This window comes from Polyodon spathula, chromosome 18, assembly GCF_017654505.1.
Source record: "Polyodon spathula isolate WHYD16114869_AA chromosome 18, ASM1765450v1, whole genome shotgun sequence".
In the NCBI taxonomy this organism is placed as follows: domain Eukaryota; kingdom Metazoa; phylum Chordata; class Actinopteri; order Acipenseriformes; family Polyodontidae; genus Polyodon; species Polyodon spathula.
This window is the reverse complement of record NC_054551.1, coordinates 10,151,996-10,175,132: the sequence shown is the minus strand read 5'-3', so window position 1 is coordinate 10,175,132 and position 23,137 is coordinate 10,151,996. Positions and strand designations below refer to the sequence as shown.

The following is a 23,137-nucleotide window of genomic DNA, read 5'->3' as shown; positions in this document are numbered from 1 at the left end:
CACAGACCCAGGTTCGATCCTCATTGCTCACATTGTTACAGTGCACAGACCCGGGTTCGATCCTCATTGCTCACATTGTTACAGTGCACAGACCTGGGTTCGATCCTCATTGCTCACATTGTTACAGTGCACAGACCCGGGTTCGATCCTCATTGCTCACATTGTTACAGTGCACAGACCCGGGTTCGATCCTCATTGCTCACATTGTTACAGTGCACAGACCCGGGTTCGATCCTCATTGCTCACATTGTTACAGTGCACAGACCCGGGTTCGATCCTCATTGCTCACATTGTTACAGTGCACAGACCCGGGTTCGATCCTCATTGCTCACATTGTTACAGTGCACAGACCCGGGTTCGATCCTCATTGCTCACATTGTTACAGTGCACAGACCTGGGTTCGATCCTCATTGCTCACATTGTTACAGTGCACAGACCCGGGTTCGATCCTCATTGCTCACATTGTTACAGTGCACAGACCCGGGTTCGATCCTCATTGCTCACATTGTTACAGTGCACAGACCCGGGTTCGATCCTCATTGCTCACATTGTTACAGTGCACAGACCCGGGTTCGATCCTCATTGCTCACATTGTTACAGTGCACAGACCCGGGTTCGATCCTCATTGCTCACATTGTTACAGTGCACAGACCCGGGTTCGATCCTCATTGCTCACATTGTTACAGTGCACAGACCCGGGTTCGATCCTCATTGCTCACATTGTTACAGTGCACAGACCCGGGTTCGATCCTCATTGCTCACATTGTTACAGTGCACAGACCCGGGTTCGATCCTCATTGCTCACATTGTTACAGTGCACAGACCCGGGTTCGATCCTCATTGCTCACATTGTTACAGTGCACAGACCCGGGTTCGATCCTCATTGCTCACATTGTTACAGTGCACAGACCCGGGTTCGATCCTCATTGCTCACATTGTTACAGTGCACAGACCCGGGTTCGATCCTCATTGCTCACATTGTTACAGTGCACAGACCCGGGTTCGATCCTCATTGCTCACATTGTTACAGTGCACAGACCCGGGTTCGATCCTCATTGCTCACATTGTTACAGTGCACAGACCCGGGTTCGATCCTCATTGCTCACATTGTTACAGTGCACAGACCCGGGTTCGATCCTCATTGCTCACATTGTTACAGTGCACAGACCCGGGTTCGATCCTCATTGCTCACATTGTTACAGTGCACAGACCCGGGTTCGATCCTCATTGCTCACATTGTTACAGTGCACAGACCCGGGTTCGATCCTCATTGCTCACATTGTTACAGTGCACAGACCCGGGTTCGATCCTCATTGCTCACATTGTTACAGTGCACAGACCCGGGTTCGATCCTCATTGCTCACATTGTTACAGTGCACAGACCCGGGTTCGATCCTCATTGCTCACATTGTTACAGTGCACAGACCCGGGTTCGATCCTCATTGCTCACATTGTTACAGTGCACAGACCCGGGTTCGATCCTCATTGCTCACATTGTTACAGTGCACAGACCCGGGTTCGATCCTCATTGCTCACATTGTTACAGTGCACAGACCCGGGTTCGATCCTCATTGCTCACATTGTTACAGTGCACAGACCCGGGTTCGATCCTCATTGCTCACATTGTTACAGTGCACAGACCCGGGTTCGATCCTCATTGCTCACATTGTTACAGTGCACAGACCCGGGTTCGATCCTCATTGCTCACATTGTTACAGTGCACAGACCCGGGTTCGATCCTCATTGCTCACATTGTTACAGTGCACAGACCCGGGTTCGATCCTCATTGCTCACATTGTTACAGTGCACAGACCCGGGTTCGATCCTCATTGCTCACATTGTTACAGTGCACAGACCCGGGTTCGATCCTCATTGCTCACATTGTTACAGTGCACAGACCCGGGTTCGATCCTCATTGCTCACATTGTTACAGTGCACAGACCCGGGTTCGATCCTCATTGCTCACATTGTTACAGTGCACAGACCCGGGTTCGATCCTCATTGCTCACATTGTTACAGTGCACAGACCCGGGTTCGATCCTCATTGCTCACATTGTTACAGTGCACAGACCCAGGTTCGATCCTCATTGCTCACATTGTTACAGTGCACAGACCCGGGTTCGATCCTCATTGCTCACATTGTTACAGTGCACAGACCCGGGTTCGATCCTCATTGCTCACATTGTTACAGTGCACAGACCCGGGTTCGATCCTCATTTCTCACATTGTTACAGTGCACAGACCTGGGTTCGATCCTCATTGCTCACATTGTTACAGTGCACAGACCTGGGTTCGATCCTCATTGCTCACATTGTTACAGTGCACAGACCCGGGTTCGATCCTCATTGCTCACATTGTTACAGTGCACAGACCCGGGTTCGATCCTCATTGCTCACATTGTTACAGTGCACAGACCCGGGTTCGATCCTCATTGCTCACATTGTTACAGTGCACAGACCCGGGTTCGATCCTCATTGCTCACATTGTTACAGTGCACAGACCCGGGTTCGATCCTCATTGCTCACATTGTTACAGTGCACAGACCCGGGTTCGATCCTCATTGCTCACATTGTTACAGTGCACAGACCCGGGTTCGATCCTCATTGCTCACATTGTTACAGTGCACAGACCCGGGTTCGATCCTCATTGCTCACATTGTTACAGTGCACAGACCCGGGTTCGATCCTCATTGCTCACATTGTTACAGTGCACAGACCCGGGTTCGATCCTCATTGCTCACATTGTTACAGTGCACAGACCCGGGTTCGATCCTCATTGCTCACATTGTTACAGTGCACAGACCCGGGTTCGATCCTCATTGCTCACATTGTTACAGTGCACAGACCCGGGTTCGATCCTCATTGCTCACATTGTTACAGTGCACAGACCCGGGTTCGATCCTCATTGCTCACATTGTTACAGTGCACAGACCCGGGTTCGATCCTCATTGCTCACATTGTTACAGTGCACAGACCCGGGTTCGATCCTCATTGCTCACATTGTTACAGTGCACAGACCCGGGTTCGATCCTCATTGCTCACATTGTTACAGTGCACAGACCCGGGTTCGATCCTCATTGCTCACATTGTTACAGTGCACAGACCCGGGTTCGATCCTCATTGCTCACATTGTTACAGTGCACAGACCCGGGTTCGATCCTCATTGCTCACATTGTTACAGTGCACAGACCCGGGTTCGATCCTCATTGCTCACATTGTTACAGTGCACAGACCCGGGTTCGATCCTCATTGCTCACATTGTTACAGTGCACAGACCCGGGTTCGATCCTCATTGCTCACATTGTTACAGTGCACAGACCCGGGTTCGATCCTCATTGCTCACATTGTTACAGTGCACAGACCCGGGTTCGATCCTCATTGCTCACATTGTTACAGTGCACAGACCCGGGTTCGATCCTCATTGCTCACATTGTTACAGTGCACAGACCAGGTTCGATCCTCATTGCTCACATTGTTACAGTGCATTCCCTCATTGCTCACATTGTTACAGTGCACAGACCCGGGTTCGATCCTCATTGCTCACATTGTTACAGTGCACAGACCCGGGTTCGATCCTCATTGCTCACATTGTTACAGTGCACAGACCCGGGTTCGATCCTCACATTGCTCACATTGTTACAGTGCACAGACCCGGGTTCGATCCTCATTGCTCACATTGTTACAGTGCACAGACCCGGGTTCGATCCTCATTGCTCACATTGTTACAGTGCACAGACCCGGGTTCGATCCTCATTGCTCACATTGTTACAGTGCACAGACCTGGGTTCGATCCTCATTGCTCACATTGTTACAGTGCACAGACCCGGGTTCGATCCTCATTGCTCACATTGTTACAGTGCACAGACCCGGGTTCGATCCTCATTGCTCACATTGTTACAGTGCACAGACCCGGGTTCGATCCTCATTGCTCACATTGTTACAGTGCACAGACCCGGGTTCGATCCTCATTGCTCACATTGTTACAGTGCACAGACCCGGGTTCGATCCTCATTGCTCACATTGTTACAGTGCACAGACCCGGGTTCGATCCTCATTGCTCACATTGTTACAGTGCACAGACCCGGGTTCGATCCTCATTGCTCACATTGTTACAGTGCACAGACCCGGGTTCGATCCTCATTGCTCACATTGTTACAGTGCACAGACCCGGGTTCGATCCTCATTGCTCACATTGTTACAGTGCACAGACCCGGGTTCGATCCTCATTGCTCACATTGTTACAGTGCACAGACCCGGGTTCGATCCTCATTGCTCACACAGTGCACAGACCCAGGTTCGATCCTATTGCTCACATTGTTACAGTGCACAGACCCGGGTTCGATCCTCATTGCTCACATTGTTACAGTGCACAGACCCGGGTTCGATCCTCATTGCTCACATTGTTACAGTGCACAGACCCGGGTTCGATCCTCATTGCTCACATTGTTACAGTGCACAGACCCGGGTTCGATCCTCATTGCTCACATTGTTACAGTGCACAGACCCGGGTTCGATCCTCATTGCTCACATTGTTACAGTGCACAGACCCGGGTTCGATCCTCATTGCTCACATTGTTACAGTGCACAGACCCGGGTTCGATCCTCATTGCTCACATTGTTACAGTGCACAGACCCGGGTTCGATCCTCATTGCTCACATTGTTACAGTGCACAGACCCGGGTTCGATCCTCATTGCTCACATTGTTACAGTGCACAGACCCGGGTTCGATCCTCATTTCTCACATTGTTACAGTGCACAGACCCGGGTTCGATCCTCATTGCTCACATTGTTACAGTGCACAGACCCGGGTTCGATCCTCATTGCTCACATTGTTACAGTGCACAGACCCGGGTTCGATCCTCATTGCTCACATTGTTACAGTGCACAGACCCGGGTTCGATCCTCATTGCTCACATTGTTACAGTGCACAGACCCGGGTTCGATCCTCATTGCTCACATTGTTACAGTGCACAGACCCGGGTTCGATCCTCATTGCTCACATTGTTACAGTGCACAGACCCGGGTTCGATCCTCATTGCTCACATTGTTACAGTGCACAGACCCGGGTTCGATCCTCATTGCTCACATTGTTACAGTGCACAGACCCGGGTTCGATCCTCATTGCTCACATTGTTACAGTGCACAGACCCGGGTTCGATCCTCATTGCTCACATTGTTACAGTGCACAGACCCGGGTTCGATCCTCATTGCTCACATTGTTACAGTGCACAGACCCGGGTTCGATCCTCATTGCTCACATTGTTACAGTGCACAGACCCGGGTTCGATCCTCATTGCTCACATTGTTACAGTGCACAGACCCGGGTTCGATCCTCATTGCTCACATTGTTACAGTGCACAGACCCGGGTTCGATCCTCATTGCTCACATTGTTACAGTGCACAGACCCGGGTTCGATCCTCATTGCTCACATTGTTACAGTGCACAGACCCGGGTTCGATCCTCATTGCTCACATTGTTACAGTGCACAGACCCGGGTTCGATCCTCATTGCTCACATTGTTACAGTGCACAGACCCGGGTTCGATCCTCATTGCTCACATTGTTACAGTGCACAGACCCGGGTTCGATCCTCATTGCTCACATTGTTACAGTGCACAGACCCGGGTTCGATCCTCATTGCTCACATTGTTACAGTGCACAGACCCGGGTTCGATCCTCATTGCTCACATTGTTACAGTGCACAGACCCGGGTTCGATCCTCATTGCTCACATTGTTACAGTGCACAGACCCGGGTTCGATCCTCATTGCTCACATTGTTACAGTGCACAGACCCGGGTTCGATCCTCATTGCTCACATTGTTACAGTGCACAGACCCGGGTTCGATCCTCATTGCTCACATTGTTACAGTGCACAGACCCGGGTTCGATCCTCATTGCTCACATTGTTACAGTGCACAGACCCGGGTTCGATCCTCATTGCTCACATTGTTACAGTGCACAGACCCGGGTTCGATCCTCATTGCTCACATTGTTACAGTGCACAGACCTGGGTTCGATCCTCATTGCTCACATTGTTACAGTGCACAGACCTGGGTTCGATCCTCATTGCTCACATTGTTACAGTGCACAGACCCGGGTTCGATCCTCATTGCTCACATTGTTACAGTGCACAGACCCGGGTTCGATCCTCATTGCTCACATTGTTACAGTGCACAGACCCGGGTTCGATCCTCATTGCTCACATTGTTACAGTGCACAGACCTGGGTTCGATCCTCATTGCTCACATTGTTACAGTGCACAGACCTGGGTTCGATCCTCATTGCTCACATTGTTACAGTGCACAGACCCGGGTTCGATCCTCATTGCTCACATTGTTACAGTGCACAGACCCGGGTTCGATCCTCATTGCTCACATTGTTACAGTGCACAGACCCGGGTTCGATCCTCATTGCTCACATTGTTACAGTGCACAGACCCGGGTTCGATCCTCATTGCTCACATTGTTACAGTGCACAGACCCGGGTTCGATCCTCATTGCTCACATTGTTACAGTGCACAGACCCGGGTTCGATCCTCATTGCTCACATTGTTACAGTGCACAGACCCGGGTTCGATCCTCATTGCTCACATTGTTACAGTGCACAGACCCGGGTTCGATCCTCATTGCTCACATTGTTACAGTGCACAGACCCGGGTTCGATCCTCATTGCTCACATTGTTACAGTGCACAGACCCGGGTTCGATCCTCATTGCTCACATTGTTACAGTGCACAGACCCGGGTTCGATCCTCATTGCTCACATTGTTACAGTGCACAGACCCGGGTTCGATCCTCATTGCTCACATTGTTACAGTGCACAGACCCGGGTTCGATCCTCATTGCTCACATTGTTACAGTGCACAGACCCGGGTTCGATCCTCATTGCTCACATTGTTACAGTGCACAGACCCGGGTTCGATCCTCATTGCTCACATTGTTACAGTGCACAGACCCGGGTTCGATCCTCATTGCTCACATTGTTACAGTGCACAGACCCGGGTTCGATCCTCATTGCTCACATTGTTACAGTGCACAGACCCGGGTTCGATCCTCATTGCTCACATTGTTACAGTGCACAGACCCGGGTTCGATCCTCATTGCTCACATTGTTACAGTGCACAGACCCGGGTTCGATCCTCATTGCTCACATTGTTACAGTGCACAGACCCGGGTTCGATCCTCATTGCTCACATTGTTACAGTGCACAGACCTGGGTTCGATCCTCATTGCTCACATTGTTACAGTGCACAGACCCGGGTTCGATCCTCATTGCTCACATTGTTACAGTGCACAGACCCGGGTTCGATCCTCATTGCTCACATTGTTACAGTGCACAGACCCGGGTTCGATCCTCATTGCTCACATTGTTACAGTGCACAGACCCGGGTTCGATCCTCATTGCTCACATTGTTACAGTGCACAGACCCGGGTTCGATCCTCATTGCTCACATTGTTACAGTGCACAGACCCGGGTTCGATCCTCATTGCTCACATTGTTACAGTGCACAGACCCGGGTTCGATCCTCATTGCTCACATTGTTACAGTGCACAGACCCGGGTTCGATCCTCATTGCTCACATTGTTACAGTGCACAGACCCGGGTTCGATCCTCATTGCTCACATTGTTACAGTGCACAGACCCGGGTTCGATCCTCATTGCTCACATTGTTACAGTGCACAGACCCGGGTTCGATCCTCATTGCTCACATTGTTACAGTGCACAGACCCGGGTTCGATCCTCATTGCTCACATTGTTACAGTGCACAGACCCAGGTTCGATCCTCATTGCTCACATTGTTACAGTGCACAGACCCGGGTTCGATCCTCATTGCTCACATTGTTACAGTGCACAGACCCGGGTTCGATCCTCATTGCTCACATTGTTACAGTGCACAGACCCAGGTTCGATCCTCATTGCTCACATTGTTACAGTGCACAGACCCGGGTTCGATCCTCATTGCTCACATTGTTACAGTGCACAGACCCGGGTTCGATCCTCATTGCTCACATTGTTACAGTGCACAGACCCGGGTTCGATCCTCATTGCTCACATTGTTACAGTGCACAGACCCGGGTTCGATCCTCATTGCTCACATTGTTACAGTGCACAGACCCGGGTTCGATCCTCATTGCTCACATTGTTACAGTGCACAGACCCGGGTTCGATCCTCATTGCTCACATTGTTACAGTGCACAGACCCGGGTTCGATCCCCATTGCTCACATTGTTACAGTGCACAGACCCGGGTTCGATCCTCATTGCTCACATTGTTACAGTGCACAGACCCGGGTTCGATCCTCATTGCTCACATTGTTACAGTGCACAGACCCGGGTTCGATCCTCATTGCTCACATTGTTACAGTGCACAGACCCGGGTTCGATCCTCATTGCTCACATTGTTACAGTGCACAGACCCGGGTTCGATCCTCATTGCTCACATTGTTACAGTGCACAGACCCGGGTTCGATCCTCATTGCTCACATTGTTACAGTGCACAGACCCAGGGTTCGATCCTCATTGCTCACATTGTTACAGTGCACAGACCCGGGTTCGATCCTCATTGCTCACATTGTTACAGTGCACAGACCCGGGTTCGATCCTCATTTCTCACATTGTTACAGTGCACAGACCCGGGTTCGATCCTCATTTCTCACATTGTTACAGTGCACAGACCCGGGTTCGATCCTCATTGCTCACATTGTTACAGTGCACAGACCCGGGTTCGATCCTCATTGCTCACATTGTTACAGTGCACAGACCCGGGTTCGATCCTCATTGCTCACATTGTTACAGTGCACAGACCCGGGTTCGATCCTCATTGCTCACATTGTTACAGTGCACAGACCCGGGTTCGATCCTCATTGCTCACATTGTTACAGTGCACAGACCCGGGTTCGATCCTCATTGCTCACATTGTTACAGTGCACAGACCCGGGTTCGATCCTCATTGCTCACATTGTTACAGTGCACAGACCCGGGTTCGATCCTCATTGCTCACATTGTTACAGTGCACAGACCCGGGTTCGATCCTCATTGCTCACATTGTTACAGTGCACAGACCCGGGTTCGATCCTCATTGCTCACATTGTTACAGTGCACAGACCCGGGTTCGATCCTCATTGCTCACATTGTTACAGTGCACAGACCCGGGTTCGATGCTCATTGCTCACACTGTTATAGTGCACAGATCCGGGTTCGATCCTCATTGCTCACTGTTACAGTGCACAGACCTGGGTTCTATCCTCATTGCTCACATTGTTACAGTGCACAGACCCGGGTTCGATCCTCATTGCTCACACTGTTACAGTGCACAGACCCGGGTTCGATCCTCATTGCTCACTGTTACAGTGCACAGACCTGGGTTCGATCCTCATTGCTCACATTGTTACAGTGCACAGACCCGGGTTTGATCCTCATTGCTCACATTGTTACAGTGCACAGACCCGGCTTCGATCCTCATTGCTCACATTGCTAAAATACAATATGAACAAGAATGGAACAAGTTATGATTACAACAAGTTATATCTACAATGACATATTAGCAGTGAAATAGTGCAGGACAGTGCGTTAGCTGAGGAGTCAGTGACGTGATGTGTAGGTCAGGCAAGTCCAGTCCATAGTAGGAGGGGCAGAGCAAGAGATTTACAAGTGCAGTCTAAACAGGGGGCTCTTGAAGAGGCGGCAGAAGGTAGTGAGTGATAAAGAGATCATGAAGTTCTCCGGTATCTGGTTCAACTGATACCGGTTCAACTGAGGAACGAGAAAGAGCGTTTTTCCTTTTGTCTTTTCTCTATTGTTTGATCATTATCTTCATAGTCTCCATGGTGATTGCTTTCAGGAAGCCCAGATGGTAGCAGTGTGATTGTAGCTCTCAAGTCTGTCATCCCTTTTCTAGTTTGCACCCTCATAAGCCATTTCCCAGCCAGTATTTCATTTATGTACAATATTTCCAATAGATTGTACCTGCAAACATTAAGCCCCGTTATTGCACTGCAATGTCTTTGTAGCTATAACTGTTGTTCAAACTGCAAACTCATTTGCATGATTATAAACGACCTCGCAAAGGTCAACTAACGTTCCTAATGGCCGGACTGAGGACAATGTCGCCCTCTACTGGTTTCTGTAAAAGGCAACTTTGATAAATAAAATGTTTTTACAAATCATTGCTTTAAAATAATAGGCTTCATTGGCCGAGCTAATAATTGTGAAGTGATACAATAATTTAAGCCATACATTCAATCAGTCGATTTAGCTATTTAGCTAATACGACCCCCCCAAAAAAAAAAAAAAAAAAAAAACACGAAACATTTTTAAGGCTGGACTTTGGTCGTTTCCGGTTTTAAAAGGCGGTGTCACTAACCGCAAAGAACTGGATGAAGTGGAAGCAAACTGGATAGCTGGTGGTTTGGAATTTGTAGTGGAGTTTGAATGTCTCTAGGTTACACATTAAACATTTGTTTTTTTTGATATAGTAGAACTTAATTGAGAGTCAAGCCTCTGGTTATTGTTGAGAACTGTATGTTTTTAAATTCAAAGAAGACGAATCTTGTGTAACCCGTGCATGGTGTACGATTTGGCTAGGAAAAAAATCAAAACTTTTTTATATGCCAGTAAATGGTAAACAAGAAAGGGATTTAACGACAAAGAAATAAAGTCGAGAGAGAAAAGAGGTAAGTTTTTTGTCCATTTGTTGATACGAGTTACATGAGTTTTAATCCTGTAATGTTTGTTCATTTTTCAGGTGTTTGTTTTAGAGTTACCCATTTATGTACTAATGGGACAGGTAAATGAACCATTATTTAAATGAAAAAATCTGTATTCAATCTATTCAGTATTATTGTTTTAGTAAAGTTATTAATAATATTGTGACCTAGACATTTTTTACACATGTTTGTAATTATGCCTTTTTCCTTAACTCTACTATAAGGAATGTAAACTGTTAGTCACACACGGCTTATTCGTTCAGTTTGATTGACGGTCTTTTGGTATAACTATGATTTGTGATCACAGATGTGACAGTTACTATCAGGCTTCAATTAAAATTCACATTTCGCGGGAGTGCTGTTGAGGCCCGCCTGGTGGTTTCACTGGGCGGGCGTGGATTGTGATTGGTGTATTCTGACATCACTTGTCTTGATGACGCACACATTCGTTATTGATTTTTTTAATTTATTTTTTACATACCCAAGTTTCCAGAGCAGATGGCGCTGTTGGCCTGGAAAGTAACGGCGAATTGCTTTTTAAAAATTAAATCCAGGTACATGCTGTGTATTTGTATTGAACAGCACTGTAATATAACCAAAACGTTAACTGCCTGGATTTTGATTTCCTGAAAATGTGTTGCGGCCAAACACATGTTCACGTTCGTTTTTCTTTAGCATGCTATCTATAGCACTTGCTTAGTGAATTCAGGTCTGTCTAGGTATGCTGTGAGCAACTTTTGTGCAGCGTTGAACGGATCTGCGGTGAAATGACGGGATAATGTCTTGCAGGATAACCGCACATGTCAGAACCGAGCCTGAGGCACTAATATAATACGACTCTGCATGGAATGCGTTCTCGATAATAATCCCCCCCCCCCCCCCCCCCAGTAAAAACGCCTCCCTTATCAATAAATGTCTTTTAATTGGTTACACAGCTTTCATAATTAAAATCCTGTGTATTGTAGTTATTGCTTTTTTTTTTTTTTTTCCACACAGCAGAACTTAAGTTGTAGCAGGGTGCTGCATTCCTGGATAGGCCATCTTTTGGATCGTTGCATTAGGTCTGACCAATCTATGTGCAAATAAACTCTCATTAATGTAATCAAAATAGGTATTTCCATGCAGGTCTATTTTAAAGATTAGCAGTGGATTGGTCATTGCCTACCCCTGATAGAGTAGTATGACTCCTCTGTTGCTAAACCAGAATAATACCTCATACAGAATATATAGCAAATTGCTGAACAGAAATTATACCTCCTCGCCTGCATGTAGAAGACCTGCTATCTATGCAAGGGTGTGGCCCATATTGCATTGCTAAGCAACATGGAGTTATGTTTTAAACTTTTAAAGGGGAGGCTGTAATTTTAGTTGACATACAGTAAAATGGATTCTATTTTGCCCTTTTGATCTCAGCAAGCATTCATACTGTTGTACTGTCATTTCCTCACTCGAGGTCCTGTCTTGCACAGTGCTGCTGGAGACTGGCGTTGAGGTTAGTGTTTCCACTGTTAAGCAAGACGCCAAGTCTTTTTATCTGGGAAATTCTGTACTGTGTAGTGTAGCTGCCTCCTTCTGCAACTCGTACTGAAGAGTGTAAATTATCTTTTTGTTAGCTGTTCCTGGTTGAGGCAGGGACAGCTAGGGAAAGTTATCTATTGGAATTCTGCAGTGCCCAAGTTCTGAGCCTAGAGCTTGTATGGGACATGGTCAGGGGGTAATCGCTAATTGCTTACAAAGAAGAGGTCTTGATCCACAATCCTGGGAACTTGGTAACAGTTGCTCGTAGTTGTTTCCTGATTCACTGCCTATCACACTTCTTAAAAACATAAGAAAAGTTTGTGATGAGAAAAGGCCACTTGGCCCATCAAGACTCGTCCCTTGTTAGCACACCTTCCTGTCCTATTGGGGGTAATTAATTTAACTAAAGTACAGAATCGAGTCATTAAAATGTTTAGATCCCACTACTTCACATGGTAGGCTGTTCAGTGCATTTATAACTCTGTTCTAAACTTTACTCAGCAGTCATTTATACCGTGGTTTTGCTCTCTGTGCTGAAGTAGTGTCTTGGGTTAACTATGTAGCCATGTGGTGTGTGATAGAAGGATTGGACAGCTATAGATGAATGACATGCAAGACATTTGTGTGTTCTTTACTGACATATATTCTTTGTGATAAACCCCTACTGCTGCAAGTACTAGCAGACGCAGGTTCGAGGGACGGAGGGGGTCTAGTATACATACAACAAGCTGTTTGGATAGAAACAGTCTGAAGCATCAAATGAGTGTGCTGAAGTCTAAACTATAGAAGAATGCAGCTTTAATACCATGTTTAAGTTCTGTCCCCAATGTAAAGCACTAACTGGGTACAATAATACCTTTCTATGACCTATGCATTTGTGTCTAAATGTAAATTGCCTAGCCCTGTTTCCTGGTGTTGGTGAATGCACTGTGTGTGGGTTGCTGTTATCAAAACAGTATTGGAGAAACACAACCATGCTGGAAAGGGTAATAGTGTGTCTAGTGGGGAATTACCTTTTTAAAGTCTAATTGGTCACGTGTAATCGCTATATTGGCTTAAAAAATAATAATCTACTATCTGTTACACAGCATTTTTTTCAAAAGTGTGTGATTTATTCTAACTTGAATTTGCTGTGAGTCATATTTGACCCACCCTCCTTAAGATAACTGGTCAGAACTTGCTTCCAGCTATCTGGCCAACATCAGTTATTCTTTTATCCTATGGTGGTTAGACTAGTAGAGGTTTGAACCCCTGAAAGGTCAGGGAATACGCTGACTTTGCACTACTGTGCACTGTCCCTATATCCAGATGGATGCATTCACTGTGGTTTCATTTGATGCAAGGGTGCTGTTAAATTAGTGGCTTCCCTGCTGTTATGTTATAGCCTCGCACTGGGCTGGTTATGAAACTGTATTAGCCAATAGATTCAGTCTGCTTCCTGACTGACAATAGCAGCGCGATTGGAGTGGGAGGGACAGACAGACCGGGCAGCGCTGCGAAGGCTTTGTGAAGTCTGGAAAGCCATTTTGGAATTCTGTACTGGCGATTGAGAATAATATTGATATGTGATAAATTTTGAACTCTTCAGAAAACCAGATCGGGAGGGCTCGGTAGCCGGGACCTAATCCGTGGTTCAGAAAACACGTTGCAGAGAGCAGTTGGTAGTACACCGTGGCTTCATGAGGTTTCCCCGTCTGCATTACACATTCAGAAGCCCTAGACAGATGGACTGTGATACTGCTGCATGGGCAAGTGAAATAACTTGACATCTGTAATGTTTTATAGTATTCCGTTTTAATTCCTATACCACCACGTTATTGTATATTGACATGTCTCTGTTTCGAACCCGCGATTACTTTCTTCAGAACTCTGCCTAGTTACACTTTGAAAACCATTGAGAGCCTGAATATTTCTTGGCGTAATTGTGATTCTTGTTGATCAGTGCTTTTTGAAAACGCACAGATTGCTATGCACTGTATGTTAAATGAACAATTTGGTTTTTAACATCGGCTTAGTTAAAACACCACTCACCGTGCGCAACCAGCATGTGTGATATTAAATCTTGCAGTCGAAATGTACCACCTTTTAATAGTCTGATGTGGAAAGCTATATTCAACAACTAATCCAAAATGCTTTACAGAGAAGCAAAAATCAGTAACTTTCAAAACAATTAGGAGAAATAGTAAGAGACAATATCCCTTTTAACAGTAAAGTAGTTTTAAAAGTAATTATGACCTTAAAGTAACAAATAAGTAGTTTAAAATAGGATGATGTTCCCATCAAATTACATGACAAATACGTATGTTTTCAATCTTGATTTAGAAGATTTAAAAGATCGATTAGCAAGTCAAGTACTCTAAGTAATTATATCGACTTTAATCATGAGTAATAGTGTTCAGTATATACACTGTAGTTTATGATTTACATCAAGAGTTCCGGAGAAGAGTACGCAAACGGTTCCACACATTGCGTGAGCTGTATTGTATTGCGCAGCTTGGTTGTGTGTCAGAGTGCCATAGATCATCCTGTCTCCAGTCAGTGATAATGCCATTAGCAGTTGCCATTTAAAAGATTAAGCTGATTTAAAGCAAGGTTAATTATGTCAATGAAAAAAAGAAATACGGTTTTCAAGTACTGGACGGTATACACTATATGTGATTTGCATTCTATCTAAATAAATGCCATTTAACCTTGACAGTGGCACATTTGAATTGAAGTTAAAATGAAATGTGTATTTTGAATAGCAGAACACTGTCAACTCTGAGAGTATAATGCAAAACATATTGCAGCTTAAGATGTCCCTGAAATGCCAAAGCAAGCGCTGCTGTTGGATTCAGACACTTAGATTCAGAGAATTGTTAGTATTCTGTTAGTTTTAGTTTGTAAAAAAAGAAAAAAAAAACGTTTTGTACCTGTATTAGTATGTATTCAGATTATATTGCAGTTCTGAGTTGTAAACCAGATCTGCAAGGCTGAGTTAGAGTGGAAAGTCCATGATAAGCCAGTGCTTTCAGGAAAAGCAGGAGGGTGTGGTCCCTGTTGAAGAATACATTATCAGTGAGAACTTGAAAGCTAAAGGGATAATGTATGTGTAAAGTTAGCATAACGAGTGTAGCTTTGTGCATTTTGTGGATCTGTTGCTGTGGTTTTTTTTTTTTTGCTTCACACTAATAGGAAAGTCTTAGAAAACCTTTACAACCCTTTTGTAACAGCAGTTATTGTTACTGGTAGCAGTGTGTGGTTTGTCTGTACAGTTGTTCATCAGACTGTGACTGCTTCCACAAAAAACATTTCCATACCTTTTCCAGAGGCATGGTACACATTAGCTGTGGCATGTAGACATGCAGGAATGTGTGTAAAACTGATATGTCTGATTTTACTTTTTCGCTGGTAGGATTGTGGGTCCCTTTATGCCAGGGGAGTGTCTGGCATCGGTGTCTAAAACACACAGGATGTTGCAGCTCAGCAGTAGCTTTTATTATGAAGCAATACTTTTGGAATAGTTGTGTAAACGTTAGCCCGTGTGGTGTTTTTGTGTAGACCTTTTTATACTATAAATTGTAGGCAAAGTTTTGACTGTAGTGGACAACCAAGGGAAAGTCTTTCTGCTTGCATTACTGTGAAGGAAGGTATATGGTATTGTTAACCACCCCTAATTCTAGAAGCAAATGGATTTAAACCACTGATTTGAAAGTCGTATTTTCTAAATTTCAGTTACATGGTACACGGAGCAATACAGTTTTGGATAATTGTGCTAAAATTACATCTTTTTAGCACATGCCAGATTTAATAAAATAACCCTTTTTGAACTTTGTAGAGACACTGGTTAATTGTACAGGCAGAAATTAATCATGATTGATTGCACTTCTAAATTCTATTCTAGCCATCATTAAAAAGGTAAAACGGTTGATGCAGTTAGACGTTTGTGTCTTTAGTTATGATATTGCATGGTAAGAAGTAAACACTGCCCTTGATTTACTCCTGTGTGGGCATGTAGTCATGTAACTAATAGCACTTTGAAATCATGAAGAGGCGATTTTAGTTTTATTTCTAAGTCAGTTTTGGGAGGAGTGTGTGTGTGTGTGTGTGTCTCCATTAGTAATGTCAAACAAGCGTTGGCCTACGTGTTCTAGCAATTCTGTGACGTACTGGACAGCTAATTCTATCACATCGTCTAAGGAGGCTTGTTTTCTCTCTTGCATGAGAAACGCAGAACAGATGGGGAATGTGCTTTTGTTTTTCTAGTGGCTGTTGGAGACAGGCTGAACAATGTGATGTTTTGTCAAGCGAACTGTGTGTGCTTGTGTGTGTGTTGTATTGTAATCCAGAGCTGCATGCTCATATGCACAATGTTTCATTCTTGCAGTATGATCTAAAGGCATGACCATGGATTTTTCTCGACTGCATACATACACGCCTCCACAGTGTATACCAGAGAACACTGGCTACACCTATTCGCTCAGGTGAGGAATAAACCCCTCCCCCCCCCCTTCACATATTAGTAATGTAAATGTGTTTCAGTATGTCAGACAGATATCTCGATGTCTTGGACCGGTCAAGGAAGGCTCTTCCACACTGCAGGTTTAGTAACATGTTGGCAATTTTGCACCACAAACCCTGGCCATGTGCTTTTGGTTAGTTGTCACTGGGGGTTTAAGCTGCTGCAAGTGTACAAAAGTGTGTTTCAGTTGCAGGGTAATGCTTTTTCTCCTTCTATAGTACTGAAATTGATGGTGTTTTAAATGGGATTTTCTAGTCCGTTTTATCTGTTCGGTGGGCATGAGCATGTCATGTCCCATTTTTTTTTTTTTTTTTCTGAATTCAATTTAATGGAAACATAGGGCTTTATAACATATTCTCGCCTCCATTAGTAGTGTAAGGTTTCTAATTGTGAAAGGGTTTCTGCTCATTTTGAACATGACATTTCAGACAATAGCTATGCACCAATGTATTTTGTTTTCAGTTTCTTGTCTGAATGATACTCTAATCAGTATACTGTACACCAGTTGTATCTGAATGCTGCTCTACTCTCTAATCGGTAACCGTATACACACACCAATCATAAGAGCAAGCCGCGTCAGCAAAGAGCACTGTGAAGAGATCCCTGAATTCATGTAAACTTAAAGAGGATTTTGCAGTTTAAGAAACATCGCATAAACTGCTGTACTGCAATCAGTCTGCATCACTACTGAAAATGAAATGAACAAAAGCTTGTGGTATACATTTGTTTGAAACCTTAAATTGGTAATTGTTACAAACATTGAATCCAAACTTGTACTGCAGGTCAAGGTGACTGGGTTCAAGGTTCTTATTAGATAAAGCATCTTGGGAGCCACTCTTGTGATTTTGAAAGCTGTGGTTCAGACTCCTGTAGACTGGTACAGTCACTGTGCAGTAGTGTTCTGCGATGCCTCATTTAGGGAGCATCGATACAATTTGGATCTTACGGTTACTTCAAGAAATGAATTGATGTTCTACTAACAGATGCCAAATGTCTCTGTCAAAACAACACCCCAGCGCACCTTTAAATAAGAACAGAAGACATCTACTAACGAGAGGCCATCATGCTCGTTTGGTGGTTAATCTTGTAAAGAAAGTAAATTATGCAAAAGACAACCACTCTGGCTACTGTAATAAACTGTGCTTTATTGCGTTCATGCTGAACTTGCAGCTGTCTGCATCGGTGGACTTTTGCAGTGTGACTAAAGGTCCTGTGCTTTCCTCTGCAGGTGAAGCGTTACATTGATCGTGTTATTTGTAGGGAAACTGATATGCTGGCAATTAAGTCTATTCGTTCTGGTCTTTCCACCGCTCATGCATGCAACTCAAAACACAGCAATCACATTACATGCACATAAAATACAGATTAACACAAAATCCAAAGAATATAAAAACATCGCTAACAATTGACATGCGGTAGAGTTTTAATGACACGTGTCGGCAAATGTGTGTTTTTGCAGCTTCCAGCAAGTGCACTGTAATGATGAAATAAACATGAATCAATGAACTCTCTTTTTGATCAGCTCCTGGCGCAGTCCTGTTTTTATCTGTTCTTTTTGCTGTGACTTTTTTATTTATTAATTTTTTTAAAGAAGTAGTACACTGAGGATTTACTTGCATAAACTAAAAGAACTGAAGAAACTACAGTAAAAGGAAACTTCGGCAAAGAGATCGGGGATCTGAAAGTTGACCCACTAAGTTGGTGGCATTTTCTCCTTTTTCACTTGTTTAAAACCCTTTTGATATTTTGGCTGTCTGCCTTCAAGCAGATTGCCGTTGTCATATGGCTAAAATCCAAAATATTTCCACACCAAGCTTCCTTCTCCGGCATTCGCCATTACAGCTGCAGTAATTAATTTTCCCAGAACGTGCAGGGTAGCTGGTTGCTTCTGCTAAGTGGTACTTTTTTTTTGATACTCAAATGCAATACTGTATGTTTATTTGACCCCGATATTAGGTATCTTGGGATTTTGGTATCATGATATACTGTATGTGTCTGTATACTATTATGCAGTAGGGCCTAGTGCTCAGAGGCTGACTGATCAGTGTGGGAAGAGGAGGGATGTGTGAAATAAAGGCAATCTGGTCACTGGTGCTGGAGTTTAGCATGTAGTGTTCCTTAACCGCAACAATAATCGTGTTGAACCATTTGATTTGTGTGCAGTAGTGCAGCACGACTGAGTTATTGCCTTGCCGTTTTGTGCTGTACATTTGTACAAATGTACAAATTCTGCAAATTCTTGCTAAATGTACAAGACATGATTTTACTGGTCATGCGTGAGCATACAGGTATATGTGTTTTTTTTCCCCACTGCATTCTTCTATGATCTATACATTTAGTGGGGTATTCCTGGAATCTACAAATCCCCCCTAGTTGCAGATTGAATTGGCAGCTCTGGAGACTGAATCTCCCACAGAGCAATAAGGATTATAGTGGCTGTAGAATTACTGGCAGTGCTGCTTTCCCTTCATTGTTCTCAGAACTTGTCTTGGCTGAGCCACCCTCAGCACTTGCCCCCCAGTACTTGCCATCTCTGGTTTGGAAGGCTGCTAAAATGCCCTGAGTCCAATAAAATAAATGGAGACTAAAGCTTAATCTGTCAGCAGACTCTGTGTGAGCCGGCTGCGCTACTGTAATGTGTAGGTGGAGGCTGTTTAGAGGAGATGTTGAACCATCTGTTCAAATCCCTTGGCCCTCGTTAGGAAAGGCAGGGCAATCACTTTACCGTAGCCTAATACTGGTGGATTTAGAAATGTGCCGACACATAATCTATACAGTAATCTGTCGCAGATACGACTGCGTTGGGACCAGACTAAAGTTGGATGAATGAATCCTATTTTAAATACCATTATACACAGCTGTAACAATTTACTATATTCAGTGTTTTGAGATTCGGCTTTTTCTGGTGAGCTTCCCTGTATCCCTTGTTTAGAAAGAGATACAGGGTATTAATACTTGTGACAGTAACTGTCTGCCATGTGGGGGTGTGCATTCAGTGCTCAATAACAGGCAGGAAAGAGACGTTGAAGTTGATACGCTGCGGGCAAACAGGATTTATTTACATATCAACACACTGAACAGCTCACGTGGCACTACCAGCAATGGTTGCGCACAGAGCACATACAACACAGTGTATGAAAACTTTGGTGGGAGCTACAATCTGCTAATCTTCTCTGTTCAGTAATAAACTAATGTTGCTGAAGTGGTTGATCATGGTGGACAGTTAGGGCAGATAAGTGACAGATTTGTGTGTGTGTATGTGTGTATATATATATATATATATATATATATATATTATATATTATATATATATATATATATATATATATATATATATATATATATATATATATATATATATATACACACACATACACACACACACACACACACCCACACAAAGATTTTAGATGTATACAGTGGCTTGCGAAAGTATTGACCCCCCCTTGGCATTTTTCCTATTTTGTTGCCTTACAACCTGGAATTAAAATGGATTTTTATTTGGATTTCATGTAATGGACATGCACAAAATAGTCAAAATTGGTGAAGTGAAATGAAAAAAATAACTTAAATAAAAATAATGGAAAAGTGGTGCATGCATATGTATTCACCCCCTTTGCTATTAAGTCTCTAAATAAGATCTGGTGCAACCAATTACCTTCAGAAGTCACATAATTAGTTAGATTGCACACAGGTGGATTTTATTTAAGTGTCAAATGATCTGTCACATGATCTCAGTATATATACACCTGTTCTGAAAGGCTCCAGAGTCTGCAACACCACTAAGCAAGTGGCACCATGAAGACCAAGGAGCTCTCCAAACAGGTCAGGGACAAAGTTGTGGAGAAGTACAGATCAGGGTTGGGTTATAAAAAAACATCCGAAACTTTGAACATCCCACGGAGCACCATTAAAGCCATTATTAAAAAATGGAAAGAATATGGCACCACAACAAACCTGGCAAGAGAGGGCCGCCCACCAAAACTCATGAACCAGGCAAGGAGGGCATTAATCAGAGAGGCAACAAAGAGACCAAAGATAACCCTGAAGGAGCTGCAAAGCTCCACAGCGGAGACTGGAGTATCTGTCCATAGGAACACTTTAAGCCGTGCACTCCACAGAGCTGGGCTTTATGGAAGAGTGGCCAGAAAAAAGCCATTGCTTAAAGAAAAAAATAAGCAAACACGTTTGGTGTTCGCCAAAAGGCATGTGGGAGACTCCCCAAACGTATGGAAGAAGGTACTCTGGTCAGATGAGACTAAAATTGAGCTTTTTGGCCATCAAGGAAAACACTGTCTGGTGCAAACCCAACACCTCTCATCACCCCGAGAACACCATCCCTCACAGTGAAGCATGGTGGTGGCAGCATCGTACTGTGGGGATGTTTTTCATCGGCAGGGACTGGGAGACTGGTCAGAATTGAAGGAATGATGGATGGCGCTAAATACATGGAAATTCTTGAGGGAAACCTGTTTCAGTCTTCCAGAGATTTGATTCTTCCAATCCAATTGAGAATCTGTGGTATGACTTAAAAATTGCTGTACACCAGCGGAACCCATCCAACTTGATGGAGCTGGAGCAGTTTTGCCTTGAAGAATGGGCAAAAATCCCAGTGGTTAGATGTGCCAAGCTTATAGATACATACCCCAAGAGACTTGCATCTGTAATTGCTGCAAAAGGTGGCTCTACAAAGTATTGACTTTGGGGGGGGGGGGGGGGGTGAATACTTATGCACACTCAAGTTTTCTGTTTTTTTGTCTTATTTCTTGTTTGTTTCACAATAAAAAAATATTTTGCATCTTCAAAGTGGTAGGCATGTTGTGTAAATCAAATGATACAAACCCCCAAAAATTCCATTTTAATTCCAGGTTGTAAGGCAACAAAATAGGAAAAATGCCAAGGGGGGTGTGATGAGTCAAAGGGTTTTCGGTCTGTGATTCAGCCTCCCGACAGTAGATGGCATCAAACCAACTCGGGACTTCCCTTACCAAGATCTCGTGACCATGGCAAAAGTCATCTTTTTGAGGGGCGGCACCTTGGTGAGGGGCGGAAGTACGAGTATGTAACTTCCAGCCACTGGAGTCAAGTGAAGGAGAAGGACACGTGTCGGTTGGGGATTGGTGTTCCACTGACTACAGAGGCGGGACATTACATACTAAAGGGAACGTACTACTGTGTTCGGGGTTGGTCCGAAAGTAAAATAGGAGGAGTAACGGGTGGAGGGAGAGTCTGGTTTTGTGCAGCGGGAATTTTTGAAACACTAACATTTCTTTTGTCTTTTTTTTGTTTATGTATGGTCACCACGAAGACAAATTAAAGACGAGTCATCACAGTTTGTTTTGGATTCCACCCCTGCATTCCTTCCCTCACACCATTTTGTTTTTCGTTTGTTATTTAATCCTTTTGTTGTGTATAGAAAATAAAAATAAATTTTATTTCTGTACACATAAATTACTGTCTGGACATTCCATTTAATACACTCTCGCCTCACAGGGGGGGTCAATACTTTCGCAAGCCAATGTATGTATGTGTGTGTAGAGATGTAGCCTGTCATATGAATATTAACCAAACCATGGTGAATGACAAGTTTGAAGGTATTTCCTGGAAATGTAATTTAGTGGTGGATTATATTTAATTTAATTTCTGTTTTGCTTATTAAGAGGGTAGAGAGACTCTGATACGAAGCTGTTGGTTTAAGTGGTATAGTCCATATTTACTACAAAAAACTAGACAAACGGCACATTAACAAACAAAAGACTGTACATACACCCTTCACTTTAACGCAGTGTAGCATAGCACACATCCAAAACGCCACCACTAACCTTATCACCGACATGAACTCCAATATTAGCCTAATTAATCATTCAGTTATGGGCCCCAGCCTAATGCCCACATGTTCTGACAAGGAGGTGTTCGACTCCCTGTGTGCCAACCCAATAACCCCACCTACACCCACACATTACACCGGGAGGGCTTCCACCCTGCCACACCTCTGTACAGTGCCTTGAAACAGTATTCAGCCCCCATCCCTTTTTTCATATTTAAGAGTCTCACAGCCTGGGATTTTGATGGGGAATTAGATTGGGAATTTGTATTTGCGAGTCACACATTCTTCTTCACAGAGTCCCCCCAAAAGCAAGAAAATAGTAAACAATAAAATAATAAAAATTAAACCTGAAATGTCATCATTTAAGTATTCATCCCCCTGGGTCAATACTTGGTTGAACCACCTCTGGCAGCTATTACAGCCAGTAGTCTTTTTGGATAAGTCTCTATTAACTGTGCACACTATGATGAAGCAATATTTGCTCATTCCTCCTTGCAAAATTGCTCAAGCTGTGTCAAGATAGTTGGGGAACGGTGATGGACAGCAATTTTGAGGTCTTGCCACAGATTTTTGATGGGCCACTTAA

At 44.3% G+C, this 23,137-nt stretch overlaps 1 protein-coding gene across 5 annotated transcripts in view; it reads left to right on the top strand.

The window, feature by feature from the left end:
• The first annotated feature begins 10,431 nt into the window (after positions 1-10,431).
• The window catches only part of LOC121330863 (SUN domain-containing protein 1-like), a 40,734-nt gene continuing 28,028 nt past the window's right edge, over positions 10,432-23,137 (top strand). For 3 of the 5 annotated variants that reach the window (XM_041277737.1, XM_041277736.1, XM_041277733.1), the window contains exons 1-2: positions 13,703-13,971; positions 16,590-16,686. In XM_041277737.1, coding sequence (XP_041133671.1) covers positions 16,604-16,686 — 83 coding nt within the window. In that variant the 5' untranslated portion in view covers positions 13,703-13,971; positions 16,590-16,603. Of the gene's footprint in view, positions 10,673-13,702; positions 13,972-16,589; positions 16,687-23,137 lie in introns of those variants that run through there. The other 2 variants (XM_041277735.1, XM_041277738.1) reach the window with 2 other exon arrangements.